The sequence below is a fragment of the Vanessa cardui genome, chromosome 11 (genome assembly GCF_905220365.1).
Source record: "Vanessa cardui chromosome 11, ilVanCard2.1, whole genome shotgun sequence".
Classification (NCBI taxonomy): domain Eukaryota; kingdom Metazoa; phylum Arthropoda; class Insecta; order Lepidoptera; family Nymphalidae; genus Vanessa; species Vanessa cardui.
Genome location: NC_061133.1, coordinates 14,257,744 through 14,279,816, shown reverse-complemented (window position 1 = coordinate 14,279,816; position 22,073 = coordinate 14,257,744). Strand labels below are relative to the sequence as shown.

The 22,073-nt window shown below is 32.9% G+C and overlaps 1 protein-coding gene across 1 annotated transcript in view; it reads right to left on the bottom strand.

Annotated features, from left to right (window-relative positions):
- Positions 1-22,073, bottom strand: part of LOC124533550 (ankyrin repeat domain-containing protein 29) — a 31,129-nt gene that overhangs the window by 6,059 nt on the left and 2,997 nt on the right. Inside the window, exon 2 of the mRNA XM_047108909.1 lies at positions 1,912-2,022. Coding sequence (XP_046964865.1) covers positions 1,912-2,022 — 111 coding nt within the window. The remainder of the gene's footprint in view (positions 1-1,911; positions 2,023-22,073) is intronic.

Below are 22,073 nucleotides of genomic sequence, written 5' to 3'. Positions count from 1 at the left end.
AACTTAGAAAAAATATCCTCAAGCGAATAAAACCTTTAGTTATGTAAGCGATTACGTAGCGGGGAACGGTACGAGATCGATAAATCATAGCCGGTAATAATAATTACGACCTCGGGAGGCTTGGTGTGTGGAATAAGCTGAAGGAAGATGGAAGAAACGATAACAATTGAGAGATGAATTCAATCATTTTGGAGTAAGATATATAAATAGTTACTATTATTATTTTAATGGAAGTTGATCCATCGCAGTAATAAATTATATGGAATTCGATTAGAGAAATCCTAAATGAAATTAATCAATCAGAGTCAATCCAAATGTAATGCCTTGGACATAATTAAAATTAAGTTGATAAACACTGGCGCCAATCACTTGCGACTTTCGGAAGAGTTCCAGGAGTGCGCGCAAAAAGAATAGGAATTAACTGAATGTGGGCCAGTCTTATTTTAGTAAAAAGTTGCTGAACGACAGTTTTAGCTTTAAAGAATTCAAGAAACAGAAAATTCAGACTGGCAGAAACAAATCGTGAACAATCTAATTTGATTCCTCTGCAGCACCAATACTATTTCTGTTCATGAACATGCTATGCACATCTTTTTATGATCACACATGTTTATGGTAAGAGTATTAACAGAAATTTCAAGGAAGTGCATTCTACTATAAATCATCGTCTATCCTGACACACCTCATTAACCTAAAAACTGGAGAGCTCTTCGTCGTTTATGGAGCATGTTGAAATACCATAATAATGCTGTAATAAGATGAGAACTTTAAGACTAGACTTATTCTTATACATATAATAACTTACGGTTTCGTAATGTTGGTCAATGTATCATTCTATGAATAAATAAAATTTTGTCACGACTTGGAATAAATGATGTAAATTTATACCTACAATTGCAACCGCTGTACCAATAAATTTATGCGAAAACTCATAAGTTTAAGTAAACTTATGGAGATAGATCTGTTCTTGTCTCAGTTGAATACAAAGCAGTATTCCACACACGTTTTACATTTACCGGACCTGACCCACTTGGAGGTAAATTATTGTGTTCTATTATATTACAAGAATTATTAATGATATGTTAGAAACTATTAGCGCTTAACGTCGCTGTGTTAAAATTATTACGTCTTCAATAAAAAACCGTTTGAGTCAGATTTACAACGGTAAGCTGTGCTTAAAGAAAATTTCCGTGGAAAAACTGTGGGATAAATGCAATTCTTTTTTAGATAGCTGCAATGAGCATTCAACTTAAAATGCATTCTTTGATAATATCTTTTAGTGGCATAAATTATATAAGATCAACAATTCCGATGTGAATGTTTTGATTGTGATCTGTTTGATTTTTAACGTGATTATAATTAATTGGTTTTCCAAATAGTACAGATCGTTTTACAGTTTTACCTGACAGTCGGATTGTATTCAAAATTATACTTTAGTTTTATTTCTACGAGTTATTTTCATATTTTTATTTGGATAAACAAATATGGATGGACAAAAATAGTTTATATTCTATTCTTTCTATTTTTTCTAACCTAACCTACGTTATACGTTAAATTGACTACTTACTTTTATTTAATAATTTAAATCCAGAATCTGTATTGTAAAAGTATTTTGTAAAATGAGTACAGATTAGACGGTATAGAGAGACAGACGAAAGTAGTAAAGGAATACTAAGTTATACTAACGCACTGTGTTATACTTAGAAATAAATTCAAATATAGTTTTTAAGATAACTTTTTCTGTTCTCTTCTAATCTTTAATAACAAATATGATCTGTTATACTTTATGTATTTCTTATCTGATTATTTAGATTTGGTGTATTTTAAACCAAGTTATTTATGGATTTTATCGAAATCGTAAGTATCAAAATCATTCGTCTGCACTATGTCTACGCAACAACAATAACGTACCCGATCTCTGGAGTCGATGTGCACTTTCCCAGTATCCAACAACTGTTTGAGTCTCTCGCAGTCGCCCCGAAGTGCCGCCAGATGAAACTGTACATCAGTGCGAGATTCTTTCTGTAAATCAAGAGGAAAATGGCTCTTTATTACTTAAACACTATAATAAAATTTAAAAGGGTCATGTTTGAACAATAATAACTTAAAAATTGTATAGAACCTCAAAGTCAACATAGACAATAAGATTTATCAGTTACTAGTATTTAAAATCAAATATTATTGTAACAGTTCAAATTGAAGATTATCGAGGAAAATGCACTTTAAATTATTTTATTAACATTTTACTGAGAACAATAAAACTATAAATCATTGTTATTGTCATCATTAAATCGTTATAGAACAGTATGGGATGATCAGAGTATTTCGCATCGCACGTTCATTATCGATTTCATTGTCAAGTTCAATTAAATTAACGAGTTCGAGCAATCGGCTTTCATGTCGATTGCGATTTAACAAAAAACGTTTCATTGTGTCATTCACGATCACGCGTATCGCATCCACTGATTCGCGTGTTATCAGACACAGCCGTGAACTATTAATGTAACTGTTTTGCTAGCTGTACATGTGTGTACCGTTCACGCGAAACAACGATTTATTTTAAATGCCAAAACTGACGTGAACACTCGTGTGGGCGAACTGGTGCGGCAAAGTCTTTGCTCTGATGAATATTGTATTAGTACCGGCCGTTATGGACGAAAAACAAAATAAATGCATTTTGAATAGCATGCATAAAGTAAATCCGTTCGATCATTCTGGATTTGAAATTCTGGTGGATACACATGAAATTCATCAGTATAAATTTGATATCCGAATATATAATTGACTCATATTCATAAATTTCTCGATCGTGTTGACATTAATAATACATATGTACCTAACCCACTTTGGACGGATGCCACATGGCAGCATTTCATCGTGTCAGCACATTTTATAATGTTTTTTTTTTCACTTCTGAGTTTAAGATGAATTATAAACACAAATGAAGCACATGAACATCCGAACTGCTTGGCTGGTTTTGAGCATAAAATCAATTTAATCCTTTGGTATAAATTAAGTGAATAAAATATAAGTTGGTATTACAAGAAACCTAAGTTTTAAAGAGTAAGCATATAATATTATGTTTCCAAGCTCTTCTTATTGTAGGATACTTGATTTGTATAATATACGTATGCCTCATGTACTCTCAGTTTCCCCTACTCAGGCGGGGTCAAATTAATCAGAACGCTTTATAAACTAGCTCAAATAGACGCTAGTTAATTATGAATAGATGCATTACATAACAAATATCATTAAATTTTCAAACGTCGATTTAAACTGAACATAAAATTTTCAGGTAATAGAGGTCCATAATTTTAAAAACATGAATTTCGAACATTAGACTGGGAAACGATATTATAATACAGCATTATGCTACCTGAAACGATCATTCGGCTTCGGTAAATTGCTTCTTGTTTATACCATGATGAACTATCATTACTTTAAAATCACAGCGTACTAAGAAAATTCCAACATCGCGTGATAGAGCTTAAGCAAAGATGTAATAATGGCGGAATACCTCCGAGGAAATGATCTAAGAACAGCCATTTGTAATTTTTTCACGCCTTCGTTCCGAATTCGATGTGACATTAAATGTAATTTGCAAAATTGGTTAAAGGTCAGTGCCCTTTTCATAACTAGACTTCAATTAACGAATAAATGCAACAGCTATTGTTATAATTGTGATAAAATTTCATATTCATTATAACGTGGAGGCGGTGGAGCGAGTCACGGCAGGAAAGGCAATCCGCTCATTCCGCACACCAAACCGTGCGACTCCGTGATACGTATTGGATTTCTTACAGCGCTCTCTGAACCATATATGTAATTATGATAAACAATATTTGCCTCGTTGCGGTTATATGCTTTAAATAGATTCTATGTTTCAAATTTATTCAGAGTCAATACTATTTGCGTCATTATCAAAGTCAAAAATCTTTATTCAAAATCTAAGTGTTTACATTTGCATATTCATAATCAAAAATCTACCACCTCTACAAATCTACAAATCTCTATCATCATCCACATCTAGACTTAACTGTTACAGATTCAGCTTCCTCTGCAATGATCTTCACATTATTGTGGTAATCTTAACTGGGTTCAGCCATGAGCATTTGTTATCTACTTTGCTGGACAATCGACGTTTATATAGTTTAGTTAATTTACGACAAATTAATGTCATCCAAAAATGTAAGCGTTATCATAGCAATTATGATTAAGTCTCCGAATAAAATAAAACAAACAAGACGTTCTTTAGGCAACTAAAACAATGATTACGAAAAAACTTAGCGAACAAAAATAAATTAAGATAATTTTATGCAACAATATTAAACGAGTTACTCGATCACTCTTTAATGGATCAAATAAAATGAAATCGAGGATTCTGTGGTTGTGATCATGTTTGCGAAGACAAGACGTGACCATTGATCTACTTGCTTGTAACAACTGGCATTCCTAGATTTCTCCTCTTATTAAGGCTGTTGTTATTTTATAATTGGCATCTAGCCTATTTACAATGAAGCGCTTAAAATATTTAATGATGTTCATTAAATTTACTTTACCGAAGCTAATTATAAAATTTAATCTATTAGGTGTCACGTTAAAACGAATTACAAGCAAATTAGATCTATAACATACTGAATAATTGAAGTTAATTTAACCGTTACAATATATCTATTCACAATAAATAAGAAGGTAACAAGGCCTATTTTTTAATCAAACCTCTTTGTAATACCTTCTTTCTCAGGAAGATTGATACACAGCCAATTGATAACAAAGGAGAATTTTAGTCACGTTTGAAGTAGACTTGTTTTGTATGCACCAAAGGCAAATAAAGTTCGGTTATTTAATCAAGAACTCTCAACAACTTTTAACGGAAGTTATTGTAGGTATCGATCTGAAGAAAATTCATGCAAACTATGTCTATAGATGATTTACAAAATTTTGATAGGACTTTATTCTTTAAGCGATTCTGTATATGGTTTATTTATTTGAATTATTTTAGGAAACCAAATTGAATACATGATGCTGCGAAGAAGTTAATTGTTTTTTTATTCAAAAATTTTTGGAAAACCCCGGAATGTGGAGTTTATAGTTTTTATAGGCCCAAATTTCGGAAAGTACGTTAAGCGGTATATATGATTTCTTTTTCTTAGGATTATAAGAGGGCAAATAGAGAGTGCATGTTGCGTTCATACTTGTGCACATGTACCCTGCACAGTCGGTTACTGTCACTTGAGAATCACTCCATTGATCGTAATCGCCTGGTATCGTCGTAATAAGCAACGCCAAATTACCCAAAACTATACTACCAGATACAATACATCTTTGACATCTGGAATACTAACTGATCGCAATAGCCATATTCAAAGTTTCCCTGATTACGATTTGCTAATAAGACATGCAACAATAATATCGCAACTTAGTGATTACAGTTGGTCGATACCTTTCCATTGTTTGGCTGAGTTATTTGCATCACCTAAATCAAATATGTCCTCATTACTATCAGAACCAAATGCCCATTGCTAGACAATAAAGTTATTTAAACAATTGTTTTTTCTGTGTAACTGGGACATGGTACTTTGAAACGCCGTTATTTCATAACAAAACAATACTAAAATTATGTAATAGAAGATTATTTTTAAGATTACTTTCCAGCAATTAATTTAACTGATACTATCACTAATCGTAGCCGATAACTTGATAGAAATAACAAAAGCAATAAGATTTAACTTTTGCCATTGTATGGTATACTTTTGAATTTACTTCAAATCAAGAATCAGTTTTTCTAATAACTTAAGTAAGACATTGACGGTAAAACGAGTTTTCCTTTTTTGTCAGTGTCGTGTTTCAACTAATAATATTAACGTCACTGATTTGGTGCTAAACGCTATATTTATTTTGATTGGTTGTTAAATTTTAATTGCAAAAGTTGTTTTTCCTTTCTCGAACAGTCTTGACTCATGTCTTTTATACATTAATGGGTATATGCGCTCTTTTCATATCTCAAATACTAACAGGGTAATGTCTGTTTTACGTCCATGTATTCGAGTGCAAGAATCAGTAAACTTTTGGCTAGCGGTTACGTGTTTGTAACATTAACAGAATGATGACGAAAAGCAGTCGGCATTCGGTGCGCATGCTTTAGAAATAGAGAGTTGTTTACATCCGGAATTCAGTGTCAGTTTTTGTGGTCTACAAAAAAGCTGACGGACGGTCATCGACGCCTGCCTCCGTACTGACGTCGGTATTGTTCGAATTGCGCAACCGATTCCTTACCTTCCAAAGGTTCTTAAAACTGTCAATCATGTTTCATATAAGTTACGAGTATAAGATGTAGTCCTGTAAAATAAGGTAGATTTATGGCCAATGTGTATAAGTAATGATATTTAAAAAATGTTGATTGTAACGATTCTGAGCTATGTCAATGAGGAAAAACGGTAAATCTTTCTTCCTATTTTTTGACCGTCGAAGCATTCGACCGAGACTATCACGATCAAACAATTAAATGCAAAACGTATGTGATGAATTGTTTACTTCGTTGAATTCAATTAAAGTGAGCAGGAAAATAATATCATCAGTTCTATTTATATGTTAAACAAATAACATTATAGCCGCTTTAGATAAGGAAATCAAAGCACGAATAGTTTTGCGAAGTAATCTGCGTTAAATTGGTACAACGAAAAGTAATTCAGAAAGGAATTCATTAATGGAAGTTTTGACTTAATAATATTTTAATTAAAATTACGTGGACGTTATATAATTATACTATTATTTAAAGCTAACGAATTGTTTTAGAAAACGCTCTAATTTAGGACCAATCACTACGAATTGTTTATTGATTGAGGTTATATAACATATAACATCGTGATACGATGCATAGGGGCGGGTAAATGACGTAAAGGGTAGGGAAGACCTCTTGGAGTTAGATTACATGATAAAACTCCACTATGATGAAAACTATTTGATGTATCAGACTGACTTAAAAGCCTTGTCAAATTACTGCATTGAAGTGGGTAATTATGATTATGTAAAGGAAAACTATTAAAATAGAAATAACGACCTTGACCTTACAAGAATAATATTATTAATATGAATGAGTTGCTACAAAAGATTAATGCACTGGACGCGTTAATGGTGTGACAGTTTTATCAGCTCGCGCGAAAATTGACTATGTAATTCATAATCGTCAATTTACTTTGATTCGCTTTATCGAATTTACTACAAAAATAACAACGTAAGACGAAATACTTGCTGAGTATTATATTGAGAATGTTCTCAAGAATATTCTAGAATGTAATATGTCAAACGATAATGTCAAAATAACAGTGTTCATTAAATATTCAGAATGCTTATTGACTGTCAAAAATCTATTACCTCAGAAATGGAAAAAATGGCAAAACTACAAAGAAATGGCAAAAATTACTTAATACTATTTATGTTTAGTTCTAAAAAGTACATTGTCGGGACACTACTTAGTTGCATCTACAAGTAGTGATATATCCTATAAAGCAATGAGAACTGGTTACATGACATCGTACTTACATCGAATAAAGATTCAAATTTTCAAAAAAGTTGACAATTATATGTGATTTATTATATTTACCACAGATGTTTCTTAAACATATTTTAGTAATTCTCATGGCATTTGTATGTCACGTCGACCGAGAGTCACGACTTGTGCTTAACGAAACTAATTACCTACTCAACAAATTGTCAGTCATTGAATTAATAGACAAACTAATAAAATGCATTGGTTTTGGCGAATTGTCATTAATAGGTTTTAAAACCTGATGCCACTTGTGATAGTAAAAACGTATAGTAAGACACAAATTAGATGTAGCATCGGAAAATGCAATGGAATGAAAATAAAACCGATTACTGCCGATTTACACAACCAATAGAAATAGAAATAGTCGCTATAGATTCACGCGTCAGAGAAAACAAGTGCATGTTAATCGACGCGTCAAATTGACGAATATATTAGGTCATATGATATTACAAGTTAAACAACAGTTATGTTTGTGCAAAGATCATATTCGCGTGAGAAATAAATATTGATAATTTGAGATAGCATACTTAATTCGGATGTCATCGGTTTTACGAATTTTGCCGTATAGTAATACGTGTAGCAACTTTCAAAGACTCCCTTTACATTTATAACACTAAAAATTATTCAAACAAAGCATACCTTTATCTCGATTAACCTAAATATCTTGAAAGCAAAAGCGAGATGAACAAGCAAGATACGTGCGTTACTGGTATGCTTTATAATTTAACGTCGAACAATGTGACACAGAAGGAGCGTTATCGGTGTCAAAAGTAAACTTTCTCTGAGACATCGCGTGCAAATATGTTTATAATATCGTTCATCTACCGTGGAAATACACAGGTCGATTAGCTAGAAAGTTGATCGATGGAGCGGATTTGAAGCCGAAAACAATAACATGAATCTAGAATCTTTCAAAACACCGATCTATTGAAAAAGGACATTCAAACACCAGCTAACCTATCATTGGTATGTAAGTCTGAAAACGAAAGATAATTATGTTTTCTCTGATGTCCATCGGAATAAAATGAGCAATTTTAATACACACGCAAATTACAAGTTGTTATGTTAACTAAATTACGATAAGCAAATATAAAATGTTAAATAATAAAAGCAAGAGCAGAAAAATAACCTTCTTCTTTAATAGGATCCAAAGAAAGCAGTCAACTTTCAATATAATCTATTACAATCATGGCCATTAATGTTACACAACAGCAAAGCTTGACCTTTCCTGACGTATAATTAACTAAGCCAAGCACAGCGTTATGTATTACTTCAGGAACTTAGCTATTGTTCTTGCGAGATCTCTTTGGAGATATTTTATAAGAAATTTATCGAGTTGGTGTTCTACAATTCTGGTAAATAATTTTAATGCTAGAGAGGCGTTTATATTTGTCATGCTCTCGGCAGTTTAGAATAAAATCTATGTACATGACTCGTCAGATAATCTGACGCATGTAAATGTTAGACAACAGATTCTGTCAGAAAATTAAATAACGTGTTATTACAAAGAAAGTTAAATATATATATTCTGGTATTCATTTTAGATGTTTCTGTTGTTGTAATACCAAAACCTCTGCCAAAGATAACTTATTTTGTATCAAAGAAACTAGACTTCAACTTGATATTCTGAGACAATTTTGTATTCTGAAATGGTAAATCAATTAACAAACATTATACGCCTCAAAGGTCCGATTAACGAAGAGTCACATGTCGCATTTGTATTCGTACGACCATGAATCAAAATGTGACAGGAGTCAGCTATAAATCATTAGAAAGTTGCCTTTAGAATTGACAAATCCAAATGGTCCGCTATTTAATCTCAAAAACTGTTTTATGGTGCAACGAGAACAAAGCCTACGTCTCGGGTTCAATGCCCCACGGGCGGGCCCTTGCTTTTTGTCCGATGCACCAAACATTGTTGCATAATGTTCCATTAGTTTTGTGAACGGTAATTACTCACTAATGCTGTCATTATGTACTGCAGATTGAATTTGCGCAATACATCGATTGACGGTGATTGGCTGATTGGATTGATTGCTAAAGTGCAGTCGGAATGTAGTTTTTATTTACATGGGATCTGTTATCAACGTTTAATGGTCTTCTAGAATCGTTTTCATTCCGATGCTATTTAAGTTGTTAACATTTAAGTGATGTCATTAATGGGTTTAATATCAGATAATCATGTCTGTTGAAAATTAAATGTAGCTTTGATTTTCTCTTTAAAAATTTAACAACATAATATAATTCTTGCAATGACATTAAAACTTCTTACAAAACTAAGTAAAGGGTTTTTGGGTAAATAAATAATTACTTCTTATATATTAGAATTTATACCTCAAAAAACAATCATTTAAAAACAAATTACGAATCAATGCTAAAGTTGCTAAGAGAAACATATTGGAATTTCGTTTAACCATTTTCATCAAGCCAATCACTTCAATTCCGAATGTTGCAACTTTCTTTGAAAAAAAAAATTGCCGACACTGCAATTTCAATAACTAAATCGTTTATTTTCTCTCCTACAGTCGCCAAATTATTAAAGGCCATGACATTCGTTTTGAAATTCGTAATACAAATGTTAAAAATATTAAATCTGTACTTAAATAATTAAACATTAGGAAAACTACGGATTAGTGGAGGATCTCTGATAAGATGGCCTTACAACAATATTTAATTCTTAGTTAAAATTTCAGCGTTTCCTGATATAATTAAATATACTTCTTAGTAATTAGGTAAGTAAGTAAGTAATTCTTAAAATCTTGAAGCTTGCTAATAAGCCGCAACTTATTAAGTATATACACAAAATAACAATGAAGTTTCAAAGGAGGCACATAAAATACATATATTTGAAGCCGGAGAGGAGTCGTATACTTTAGGGAGACTTTGTTTGTAGCTTTAGTTGTTTTGATTTATCTGAGGCCTTTGAATGCGTGAAACGTTAAACTCAGATTAGGAAGTTAAGGCACATTAGCGAAACGGTGCTTTATCCTTTGATTTCTTAAACGAGCAATTGAGTTCACAGGACCATATAAATATGTATCCACATCCACAGGAGTCTTTACATACATTTAGAGCAACAAGCAAGAGCTTGTATTGTTTACTGAAGGCAATTAATAATTGAGGAGGTGAAAAATAACTGTACAACTCCCAGAACGTTCCAAATAAAAACATTAAATTCCTTCTGACTTATTTTTGTCAGTTCTTCTCTTTCCATTTCTTTCCAAACCAATTGTAGATTGACAAACAATAAATGTACCACTTCATTGAACAAAGACATTGGCTTTGATTTTCCTCTAAAATATAATACCGAGCTTGTTACATAGAAAGTGGACAGAATATACGTAGATATATAACAATCATTATTCACAGCGCGTTCAAGATACATGAAAATATCATTTGAAAGGTCTCGGCAAAAACAAGACGGAAACATCCGACCTTGACTCGAATACTCTTGCAAATTGAACCAGAATCCTTTCCTTTTCTCTTACATAGTTGAAATTTTACGCATTGATTCACATATGATAATAATCCATTTTTATTGAAAGCATGATGTGACTACAACTGGGGTTGACTCCAAATTAAAAAACTCCGATTTTTTTTTTAAACAAAATAGGTAGTGGTATTTTATATTTCATATCAATTTCTGACCTATTACGATCTGCGGTGATATTCAAGTTTGTTATTACAGAATAGCCCTACGTATTATGCGAATTAGTTCAATGAACTCGAGCAATTAGTGACGTAATTATAGTCTCTTACAGTGAAAGAGTACTATTTCACCATAACAGATGCGACATTTTTTTCTTTTAAATCAGTTGGCCAAGCACATACATCAGGCCTGATATATGGCCACTTGCTAATGGAAAGCGGCAGTTTATGATAGACTTTCCTTATCTAAGGAGATAAGAAAAAACTATAAATAATGAAGATAAACAAACCTTACGACTTACGTTTTGCATGCGATTTGCTAATATCTCAGCTATTCAGATACTATGCATACACAACAGTTCTTGATTAATATATCTTTATTTATAAACATTATTTCACTAAACTACTTAAATTTTACTTCAAAAGTTTCGCAAGTAATTAATTTGATGTCAAATGTTGTTTTTTCCTTTTATCCTTTTACGTTTGGAATAGACTATATATGCCTATTGGCATTTTTATTTGCAGTCGTGAGACTTTTATTTATTTATTTTTTTCGCTGGAAAAACGCTTTACGCTTTTTGGGGGAAGTGATGGAAAGTGGGGGGGGGGGTGGTACTCCCCGGTTTCCTGAACGCCGAGTGCGCCCGGGTCCACTGGGTTTACCCACTAAAAAACCAACGGTACCCTCACTGTCTTTCGGCGGACGCCACGGGATCGCTTTCGCGATACCGTGGCGCCCTGACTGCAATCGTGAGACCTAGTCTAACTTTATAACTATTGAGGTAGTCATTTTAGTTTCGCGGAATTATAATAGAGTAATAAGAAATAGTACGACAAATGAATGTAATCAGAGATTCGATCAAGTACCCCAGAGACCTATCTATCTTATATACATATATACTTAGTTGATGTAATGTTCACGTGTTGATATGTAATTATTGTTTGTTTGTTTAAAGTATTAATACACCAGCACGCTCCATTCCTATTTTTAACTGTCCTGACCCAAATGTCTGGAAGAAATCGCGGGTAGGTACTTATCGTGCCATTCGTATTCTTGTTATTGTTTTTGAATTTATACCTAATTCATTTAATTAATATAATGTGGTGTACGGTAATTAATAAAATAAATATTTGCGCCAAAATTATTTACTTACATTTATTGCCGTTATTAATTTGCTACGGATATTTACGGGTGTTAAAACGTAATTGTTGCTGTTAAAAATGTTGTACAATATTTTTGTACAGTAATATACCTTTTGTATCACGCTAACGTTTACCACGATATATAGGGTCTCGATTTTTTTAATATTGGATTTTTGACGTATTTCATCATCTAAGAAGTCATCCACATCTACGGAAGTGGTTTTTTGGTCGTGACTACATGGACGGACCGCATGTACCCTGAGATAAACCATTGCCCAACCCTTTTGTTCTTTTGGACAGCGATTACTGAGTTTCGATTTAGCAATAACATTTGTATTTCATAATTTCTGATTACATAACTTACATCAAATACTTAGAATTGGAACCTCTTTTTATCAACTTGACTTGACCGTTATTTAACAATAAATTTCACATGTTCTTATGGCATTGTGATTCAGATATAATGAATTGCGGCCTTGTATTTCTTGTTGCATTTATTCTGTGACAAACATACAAACAAAGCAATCCCACGGCTCTGCAACCATTTCCATTGTTATGACCGGCAATTGTCACTTGAGGTTATAATTTAATTATGTATGCTAATACGAAACTCAGTTATGTAAAGATCTATTATCCATACGGTAATTCTTCTAGGCTATATTTTTGTGTTGTTTGGTTTTGTGCAAGCCGGCTTAGGTAGGTACCATATTTCGTCAGATATTCTACCGCCAATAGCAATAGTCAGCATTGTTGATTTCCGGTATGAAGAGTGAGTCGGTGTTGCACAAGGGACATAACATAACTCCCAAGGTTGTTGACACATTTTCGATGTTACGATTGGTTCATTTTTCTTGCATAGTATCTACAAGTGGTCCATTTTGTTAACCATTAATATTACGCCCATCGTATTGCGCTAGTTACTGTCTACAATTATGTATTATAAAATATTCTATCTTATGATAATTATATCAATATCTGTAAACGTGATTCATAATGCTTAAAATATTAAGTAATGTAGTTGTGTAGCCGTAATAATAGATGGCGTTGTTTGTAAATCATTAATATCACTCTAGTTTGTTAAGCTTAGAATATAGATGGCGATACTTGTATAACGTCGATAACAAAATTTGTAATAACGATCATTCCGAGTGTATAAAATAAGATGAAATGTGAACTATGCTCTCAATCATTAAATAGAAGTGCTGAAGTATACTGCATTTTATTATCACGCCCTAACATATCAGTGCGTGGGATAAAGGAGTGATTTTTTTTCTATCACCCCTGAAGAACTCAATAACGCCTCACAATGGGAAATGGCCGAAGACGGAGGACAAAATCACCTGAGTTCTCAAACCATCGAAAACGTCGACGTGATAGTTCCAGTTCTAGTACAAAAAGATTAAAGCGGTTAGAAACAATGGTCGAAAAACTTATAGAAGAAACAAAAACTTATAGTACACAATGTCAAGCGACTCCTGGATCGGTGTTAACTTCGAATCAACCTTTGGAAACATCTACGGCAGAAAATAATACACAGTGTCAAGCGTCTCCTGGATTGGCGTTAACTTCAAATCAAGCTCCGGAAACATCTACGACAGAAGATAATACTGAAGGTACGTTATCAAATTTGTCTGTAGAAAATAATAAAACTGGTACAGAAACAACAAATCTAATAAGTAATATGTTGCAAAACACTAATAGTCAACCGTTAAATTCAAATATGATAACGTATCCTTCATCAACTACTGCAGTGCATAGAAACAACCTCCCAGTTTTTACTTTTGGAAATGATACTAAATACTTCGGAAGGCCCGATAATTTGCCTAAATTTAATGGAAATACTAATATTATGCCTGTTGTTACATGGATTCAACGTCTGGAATCACTTGCAAAGTTATACGGATGGGACGAAAGAACACTCGTCTACAACATGACTACTTCCCTGGAAGGAAACGCGTTGATGTGGTTCGGGCATCTACAGGACATCAACATGACCTGGGAAGAATGGAAGAAGAGGCTTTGCGACTATTTTCCAACGAGTAGAGGGCTAGCCGCAAAACTACACGAATTTGTTAACGTAATCAAGCGTTCGGATGAAAAGGTAACTGATTTTTATTATAAAAAATTATCTCAAGGGAAAGCATGTGACTTATCAGACCATATTATTTGCGATGTTATAATTTATACTCTGAACGACCCTTTATTAAAAGCAGGTGCCCGTGGGGCCGGGTGTAGGGACACTAAAGCATTGTTACATTATTTAACTGATGCTGCGATAGAACCGTTCCATTTTACAAACGATAAATCTTCTAATATGTTCACTGATAGAATCAAATGTTTTAAATGCGGTCGTAGAGGTCACTTAATAGCGCAGTGTCGGGCAGAATCTGTGAACTGTGACACGTGTGGCAAAATAGGACATACATCCAATATTTGTAGGAGTAATAAGAAGTGTACTCATTGTGGCAAGTTAGGACACGAAATTACAGATTGTTTTTATAAAAATAAGGTTCTTAATAAATCAACTAACGAAATTTCAAAGAATTCAGAAGCCTTTACGTCACGAAATAAAATTAATAAAATGTTTCACATTGGTTCAGTAGATGAGGGTAATCGTAAATTTTATAAAACTGTTATGGCCGATAACTTTAACTTGACTGCATATATTGACTTGGGTAGTGCTTGTAATACTATAACTGAAGCCGCTGCTAATCAAATAAATTTAAAAATTGATAACAATTCTCGAACTAGTATAAAAGGCTATGGGGGTCAAATAATTACACCAGTAGGAAAGGCTATCGTTCTTTTAAATATTGATGGGGTTAGTGCGAAATGTCCCGTTTTAGTAGTAAATAATAACTTACAAGATACTGACATGATTGTTGGTCGGGCTTTTACAGAATTACCAGGTATTCATATTACAAAAACAACTCGTGATCTAAATTTTTCTAAAGAAAATAATTTATGTTCCGAATTACCATTTAATGAAGCACAAGATGTTCAATTAAATAAAATCGAATTAAAAATTCCTTATGATACTAGCTTAGAACATGGTCTGAATAGAATTTTAGTATTCTGTGAAGAAGATATAGGAAACAGACTTATCAAAGTAAACAGATCTGAACACAGATGTCCAAGTAAAGAAATAGATATACCAAATCAAACTATTCAATTTTTCGATAATATTGCTTACATTAATGTTCTTAATCATCAGTTTGAAAACGTAACCTTGTATTCTACATCCTGTATAGCTCGTGGTAAAAATTTAGAAAATGAGAATAACACCATAGACACTGACTTAAAAGAAGAAGATTGTACCATGCTTAGGGATCTTTTACATAAATATAAACATTGTTTTGAAGATAATTCTGGAATAGGTTTATCTAATATTGAAATAAAAATAGAAGTAGAATCTAATATTCCTTTTTATTACCGACCGTATAGAATGTCACTAAAAGAACAAGAAATTATAAGGTCAATAATTCAGGATCTTATTGAAAAAGATATTATTGAAATTAGTAACTCACCATATGCAAGTCCAATTATACTTGTACCAAAAAAGAATGGTCAATATAGAATGTGCGTCGATTATCGACAGTTAAATAAAATTACTAAAAAGGATAGATATCCCCTCCCGCTAATTCAAGACCAACTAGATAGACTAAGTACAGAAAAATGGTTCTCTAAACTTGATTTAGCAGCTGGGTACCATCAAATTATAGTACACCCCGAAAGTCGAAAATATACTGCATTTGTTACACCTTTTGGACAGTATCAATATAAACGCATGCCTTTTGGTCTGGCCAATGCCCCAGCAGTCTTTCAGAGAGCCATTAATATGTTACTTGGGCAATATAGATTTGAATTTGCAACTGCTTACATTGATGATATCTTGTGTTTTTCCAAAAATGTAAATCAAGGCCTTCAACATCTTGAAATCATATTAAATATAATAAGTAGCTCGCATATGACGCTTCGTAGAGATAAATGTTCATTTCTAAAAACTAGCATTGATTACTTGGGCCATATAATTTCTTGTGGTGAAATAAAACCCTCCCCGGATAAAATAGAAGCCTTAGTAAATTTTCGGAACCTAAAAATATTCACGAACTTAGACGATTTATTGGTCTTGCGAGTTATTTTAGAAAATTTATATTTTCCTTTGCAAAACGTATACAACCATTATCGCTATTATTAAAAAAAGATACTCCTTGGGTCTGGAATCAATTACATCAAAGTTGTTTTGAAGATATTAAAAAAGCTTTGCTATCAGAACCAGTCTTGGCAATTTATAACCCTCAGTCGGAAACACAACTTCATACTGATGCGTCTAGTCACGGCATAGGTGGTATTTTAGTACAAAGACAGCCTGATAATAATTTTAAACCGGTAGCTTATTATAGTAAACAAAACAGTGAAGTGGAACAAAGATATCATTCATATGAGCTAGAAGCAATGGCAGTAGTTTTTAGTGTTCGTAAATTTCGTGTATATCTTTTAGGCAAACACTTTACAATATTGAGCGATTGCAAAGCTCTTAGTACAACATGGACAAAAAAAGATATTTTACCAAGAATAGGTAGATGGTGGCTCGAATTACAAGATTATGATTTTACTATACAATACAGACCCGGTATAAAAATGACACACGTAGACGCGCTTAGTCGTAATGCATTACCATTGCAACATATTGATGAAACTAATTGGGTCATTGCGGTTCAAACAGAAGACCCAAAAATTCAAAATATAATTAAAAACATTGACAATCCGGAATTTAAAAATGAATTTGCATATAAAGAAAATATTCTATATAGGTTAGTCAATAATCAGCCTAAAATAGTTATTCCTAAGTCGGTAAGATGGAGAATTGCTAAAACATATCACGATGATAACGGTCATTTAAATGAAAAGAAAGTGATCGATTTAGTTCAACGCGAATACTGGTTTGAAAAGTTAAGAAAGTTTATTACGAAATATATTAAATCTTGCATATCTTGTCAATATTCTAAACTACCCACCGGAAAGCGTCGCGGATTGCTATATCCCATTAATAAAGGTAATTTGCCATGGAATACGGTTCACGTTGACCACTTGGGACCATTTTGTTTATCGGAAAATAAAAACTCATATTTATTGGTCATAGTCGATGCATTTACCAAATTTACATGGCTTCAACCCGTTAAAAATACTAGTGCCGCTCATGTAGTGTCAACATTTTCATTATTATCAAGAGTTTTTGGTTTACCCGAGAGAATCGTAAGTGATCGTGGTAAAGCTTTTACCAGTCGTGAATTTTCAGACTATTGTAAATCTAAACAAATTCGTCAAATTCTAAATGCCGTATCTTGTCCACGCGCAAACGGGCAAGTCGAGCGCTATAATCGAACTATACTTCAATCGCTAATTGCCTATACAGGAGACAACGATAATAAATGGGAACAATATGTACCATTAGTAGAACGCGGTATTAATACTACTATCAATAGTACAACTCAAAAAAGTCCCGTAGAACTTTTATACGGTTTTAGACCTCGATTCGAAATAGATATACCTAATAGAGATGTCCCTGCTATCAGTTTATCAGATGTGCGTGCAGAAGCTGAAAAAAATACAAATCAGGCCGCAAATAATTGTAAACAAAGATTTGATAAAAATAGATTACCTAGTATTAAATATAACGTGGGAGACTTAGTGCAAGTTCAGAGACGTATAATCAAAAAGGGTTTAACAAGTGGTAAACTGGTCGATAAGTATGCTGGCCCTTATAAGGTTATAAAAGTATTTGATAATGATAGATATCGTGTTGTATCATTAAATAAAAAAGGTCGTAAATATAATAATGTTGTTTCATCGGATAAAATGAAAAAATTTAATGTACAATCTTTAAGCGATGATGATTCTACTAAATCTGATTAAAATGTATAGAACAAAATATTGATGATTGTTCTAAATCTGATTAAAATGTATAGAACAAAATATTGATATAACTATGGTGATATTATTAAAATATATTGTACTAATTAATTAGTTTGTACAAATGATAAAAATTGATAAAAATAAGAGATTTTGTTAATACTTTTTAAATAAATCGAAACATAACTTTTCTTCTATTTGACAAGCTAGGTTAGTCCAGCTAGTTAAATAAGAACCGCTTGGTGTGGCCAGTGGTAAGAAAGTTATAGTATGTCCGCGAAGGTTAGTCCCGCGGAAGCCAGCTAGAGTGTGTCCGTTGGCTTGAGATTAAAAAAAAAAAAAGAGAAAAATAAATAAATAGGGTGTGTCCCATGAACTAATTACATTACCAGGTGTGTCCGGTAATAAAAACTAAAAGTTAATTGTAAAATAAGTTGAAATAAAAAAATATATAAAAAAAATAAATAAATATGCACAATAGATTTATTACGTAGTATATATTGTGTTATTATTATGTATAAAAATTGCCTTTAATTATTGATAATTATTGTAGCATTACGGGGGCGTAATGTTTGTCAGGAAAAGCCGAATGTTAACCATTAATATTACGCCCATCGTATTGCGCTAGTTACTGTCTACAATTATGTATTATAAAATATTCTATCTTATGATAATTATATCAATATCTGTAAACGTGATTCATAATGCTTAAAATATTAAGTAATGTAGTTGTGTAGCCGTAATAATAGATGGCGTTGTTTGTAAATCATTAATATCACTCTAGTTTGTTAAGCTTAGAATATAGATGGCGATACTTGTATAACGTCGATAACAAAATTTGTAATAACGATCATTCCGAGTGTATAAAATAAGATGAAATGTGAACTATGCTCTCAATCATTAAATAGAAGTGCTGAAGTATACTGCATTTTATTATCACGCCCTAACAATTTGTAAGAAAGCGATCTTACCAGCAAAATAATCATCATTGTATAGAACCGTTCACACAATTTAAATAAATGAACTACGAAATACACAGACAGAAACATCATATATATAATGTCTATCAAACGTGCAATTTTAGGCGCGAAAGTTACATTGTTAACCAAAACGAAACTCACGTCTGTTGCCCTTAAAAATGAACACGCTTAGTAACATTTAACTTTCTTCGATAAATTAAATGTCGAATGTATACATAAAGGTACAGTAATAATTCAATCATTTTTATCTTAATATGTTCCTAACATTTAAGATTAAGGCGTAGGTGTGAATATGTTCCAATTGCGTATTTCTTACAAGCAAAAAGTCGTAAATACATTAGTTTATCTATGCACTCTTTTAAAGAGAGAAAGGTAAGCATTGATTGACAATTTGACACAATCTTGCGCCCTCAATTTCTCATTCTTTCTACGTTTATGGGAGAACCTTGTAATATGGTGATGTAGTTTCACTCTAAATAAGTTTATGTGGGATATTCATCAGAGCGAATAAAATCTCTAGGCATAGAGACATTGTATGTTAAATATATTTATTTATTCAGACATCTGTGGCAGCTAGGATAAATCTTCAAGGTCGATGTGGAATGAACAGGGCCGGATTTAGGGAAGGGCAACCGGGGCAACTGCCCTGGGGCCTCCACATAAGTGGGGGCCACAAAAGTTTTCAGTGAGTTAACAAATACCGAGATATAGTCAAATTACAATAATCTTACTACTTATACCATTTTTATGATACCAGTCAAGAAATACTTACTACTACAAATTAATAAAAGCTTAAGCTAATCCATTAATCCGTGATATAATTATTAGGATCTCCACGCTCCTGTTGGTCTAGGGCCTCCACTGCTTTGTGGCCCCAGGGCCTCCAGACCTTTAAATCCGACTCTGGGAATGAGGACCGTCAGTATGAAGTTTACTTTTCCCATACTATACATTGTGATAAAAAAATTCTTTCGATATATGATTTTATTTCGGTATACATAATTATTGTACATCTTACATCATTTAATTTGCTCGCATACTACCATGTATATTTTATAATATATCTTATGTTTGTGTTATACCATTAAATTAAATATGAATTATACATAATCATTTATTTGGTGGTGGGGCTTTGTAGCATCGTCTGTGTAGTTACCCACTCATCATATATTCTACCAGCAAGCCTAGCGGTTTAAGGGGTGAGTGTGCCTACAGGAACAAAGGATATAACATCTTAGCTCAAGTGGCGCATTGGTAAGGTATTATTTAGTCAGTGATCTTTAACCACCAGGTTGCCGATTCGCTCATCCGCCTTTGTTACAAAACATAAAGAAAATACGTCACCGAACACATTTATATGCAAAATATGTAAACGGTTCATTTCAGTCGCCAACATCTGTCTAGACATTAGATACCGTTACTTCACTTCTATAATAAGCTATGCGTGATTAATGTTACTTCTAGTATATTATAGAGAACTTCATTAGGAGTTTCTTTCTCTTAAAGCCTTTGTTTTACAATTAAAAGTCAATTAGATAACGATTAGACTCTATTTTCAAATGCAAAAGTCCTATACGCGAATCTTTAAAGACTATGGGTTCAATCCCAAACAATTTAAATTCAGTTAATTGTGTAACTGTTTCAGCATTGTGTTACTATTTCTCGTACCGTCGGTAAAGCTACAGGTTGCGGTGACATTCCGCCACTTTTGTTACCTGCTTTGAATAAGCAGCTTGGCTACCTTCCCCTTCAAAGAAAAGCAGGCCTCAGTGTTGCATAAGGTATATCAAACTAAAATAATTATTCTAGTACGTAGGCTCTTACAAGCTTTTATTTAAATTAACCTGTTAGTATGTGTGGGCAAATCTTACAACTGAAATTTATACCAGTTTCGCTAAACCCATTGAACAGAGAATCTGCTCTCGTATAGGGTACTGATAACAATAGTCTTATAATGAACGGGTTCTATTGCATACAAAACGTTTTTTTATTTTATATGCTACTGTTTAATGAAACAGTGAGTGTTCTAAATAACATACATGTGTTGTTTGCTTACATAAATCATACACCGTTTTATATACCGTATACTATTATATGACGAAGAAGTGTAAGGAGGGTCGCCCAGCCCCTTCAAGTGTAGTGGCATTTCATAGAAAAGCTTGACGCCCTTAAATCTCCACAAAAAAAATTTGTAAGATAGATTGGACAGTCAGCAAATTATCTTTTTCTATGAATGGAAGATGTATTGGTGAAATGTCATTCGTGTCGCTGATTCAACAGCACTGCTTAGTTAGAAGGCTAGGCTGTTAATTGAATAGCTAATTGTGCTAGTTGCGACATATATATACTAACTGATCCGCGTGATTTCATCTGAGATATACGTTACTGCTGCGCTCACTTGGGTCACTGCGTTTTATATAGTAATATTATAGATATATTTCTTTGTTTGTAGGGGGTAATCTCCGGATCTAATCAACAAATTCCTAAAATTGCTTCCAATGGTTTCTACCAGCTAGATAATTACTGAATGTTGTAGGTATACCATATCAGTTTCTTTATTAAGAAATAGCACCCCTCCAGAGCCAGGTGGTTTACTAGTAATCTATAATCATAATAAAAATAGCTTGTAGTAAGATTTTTGAAATGGAACTTATAAATTCGTACGTACGATGAAACAGACTATTTAATTTTATATATGTATACTTATATAATAACGCCATATATATTTGACCCTAAGTTATAATCACATACACAGGTTATAATCCGTTAAAAAACAACCTACATCCAGATGATTTTGCGGTTCAGTGACTGAGGCTCGGACTGGTTTCAAACAGGTCGGA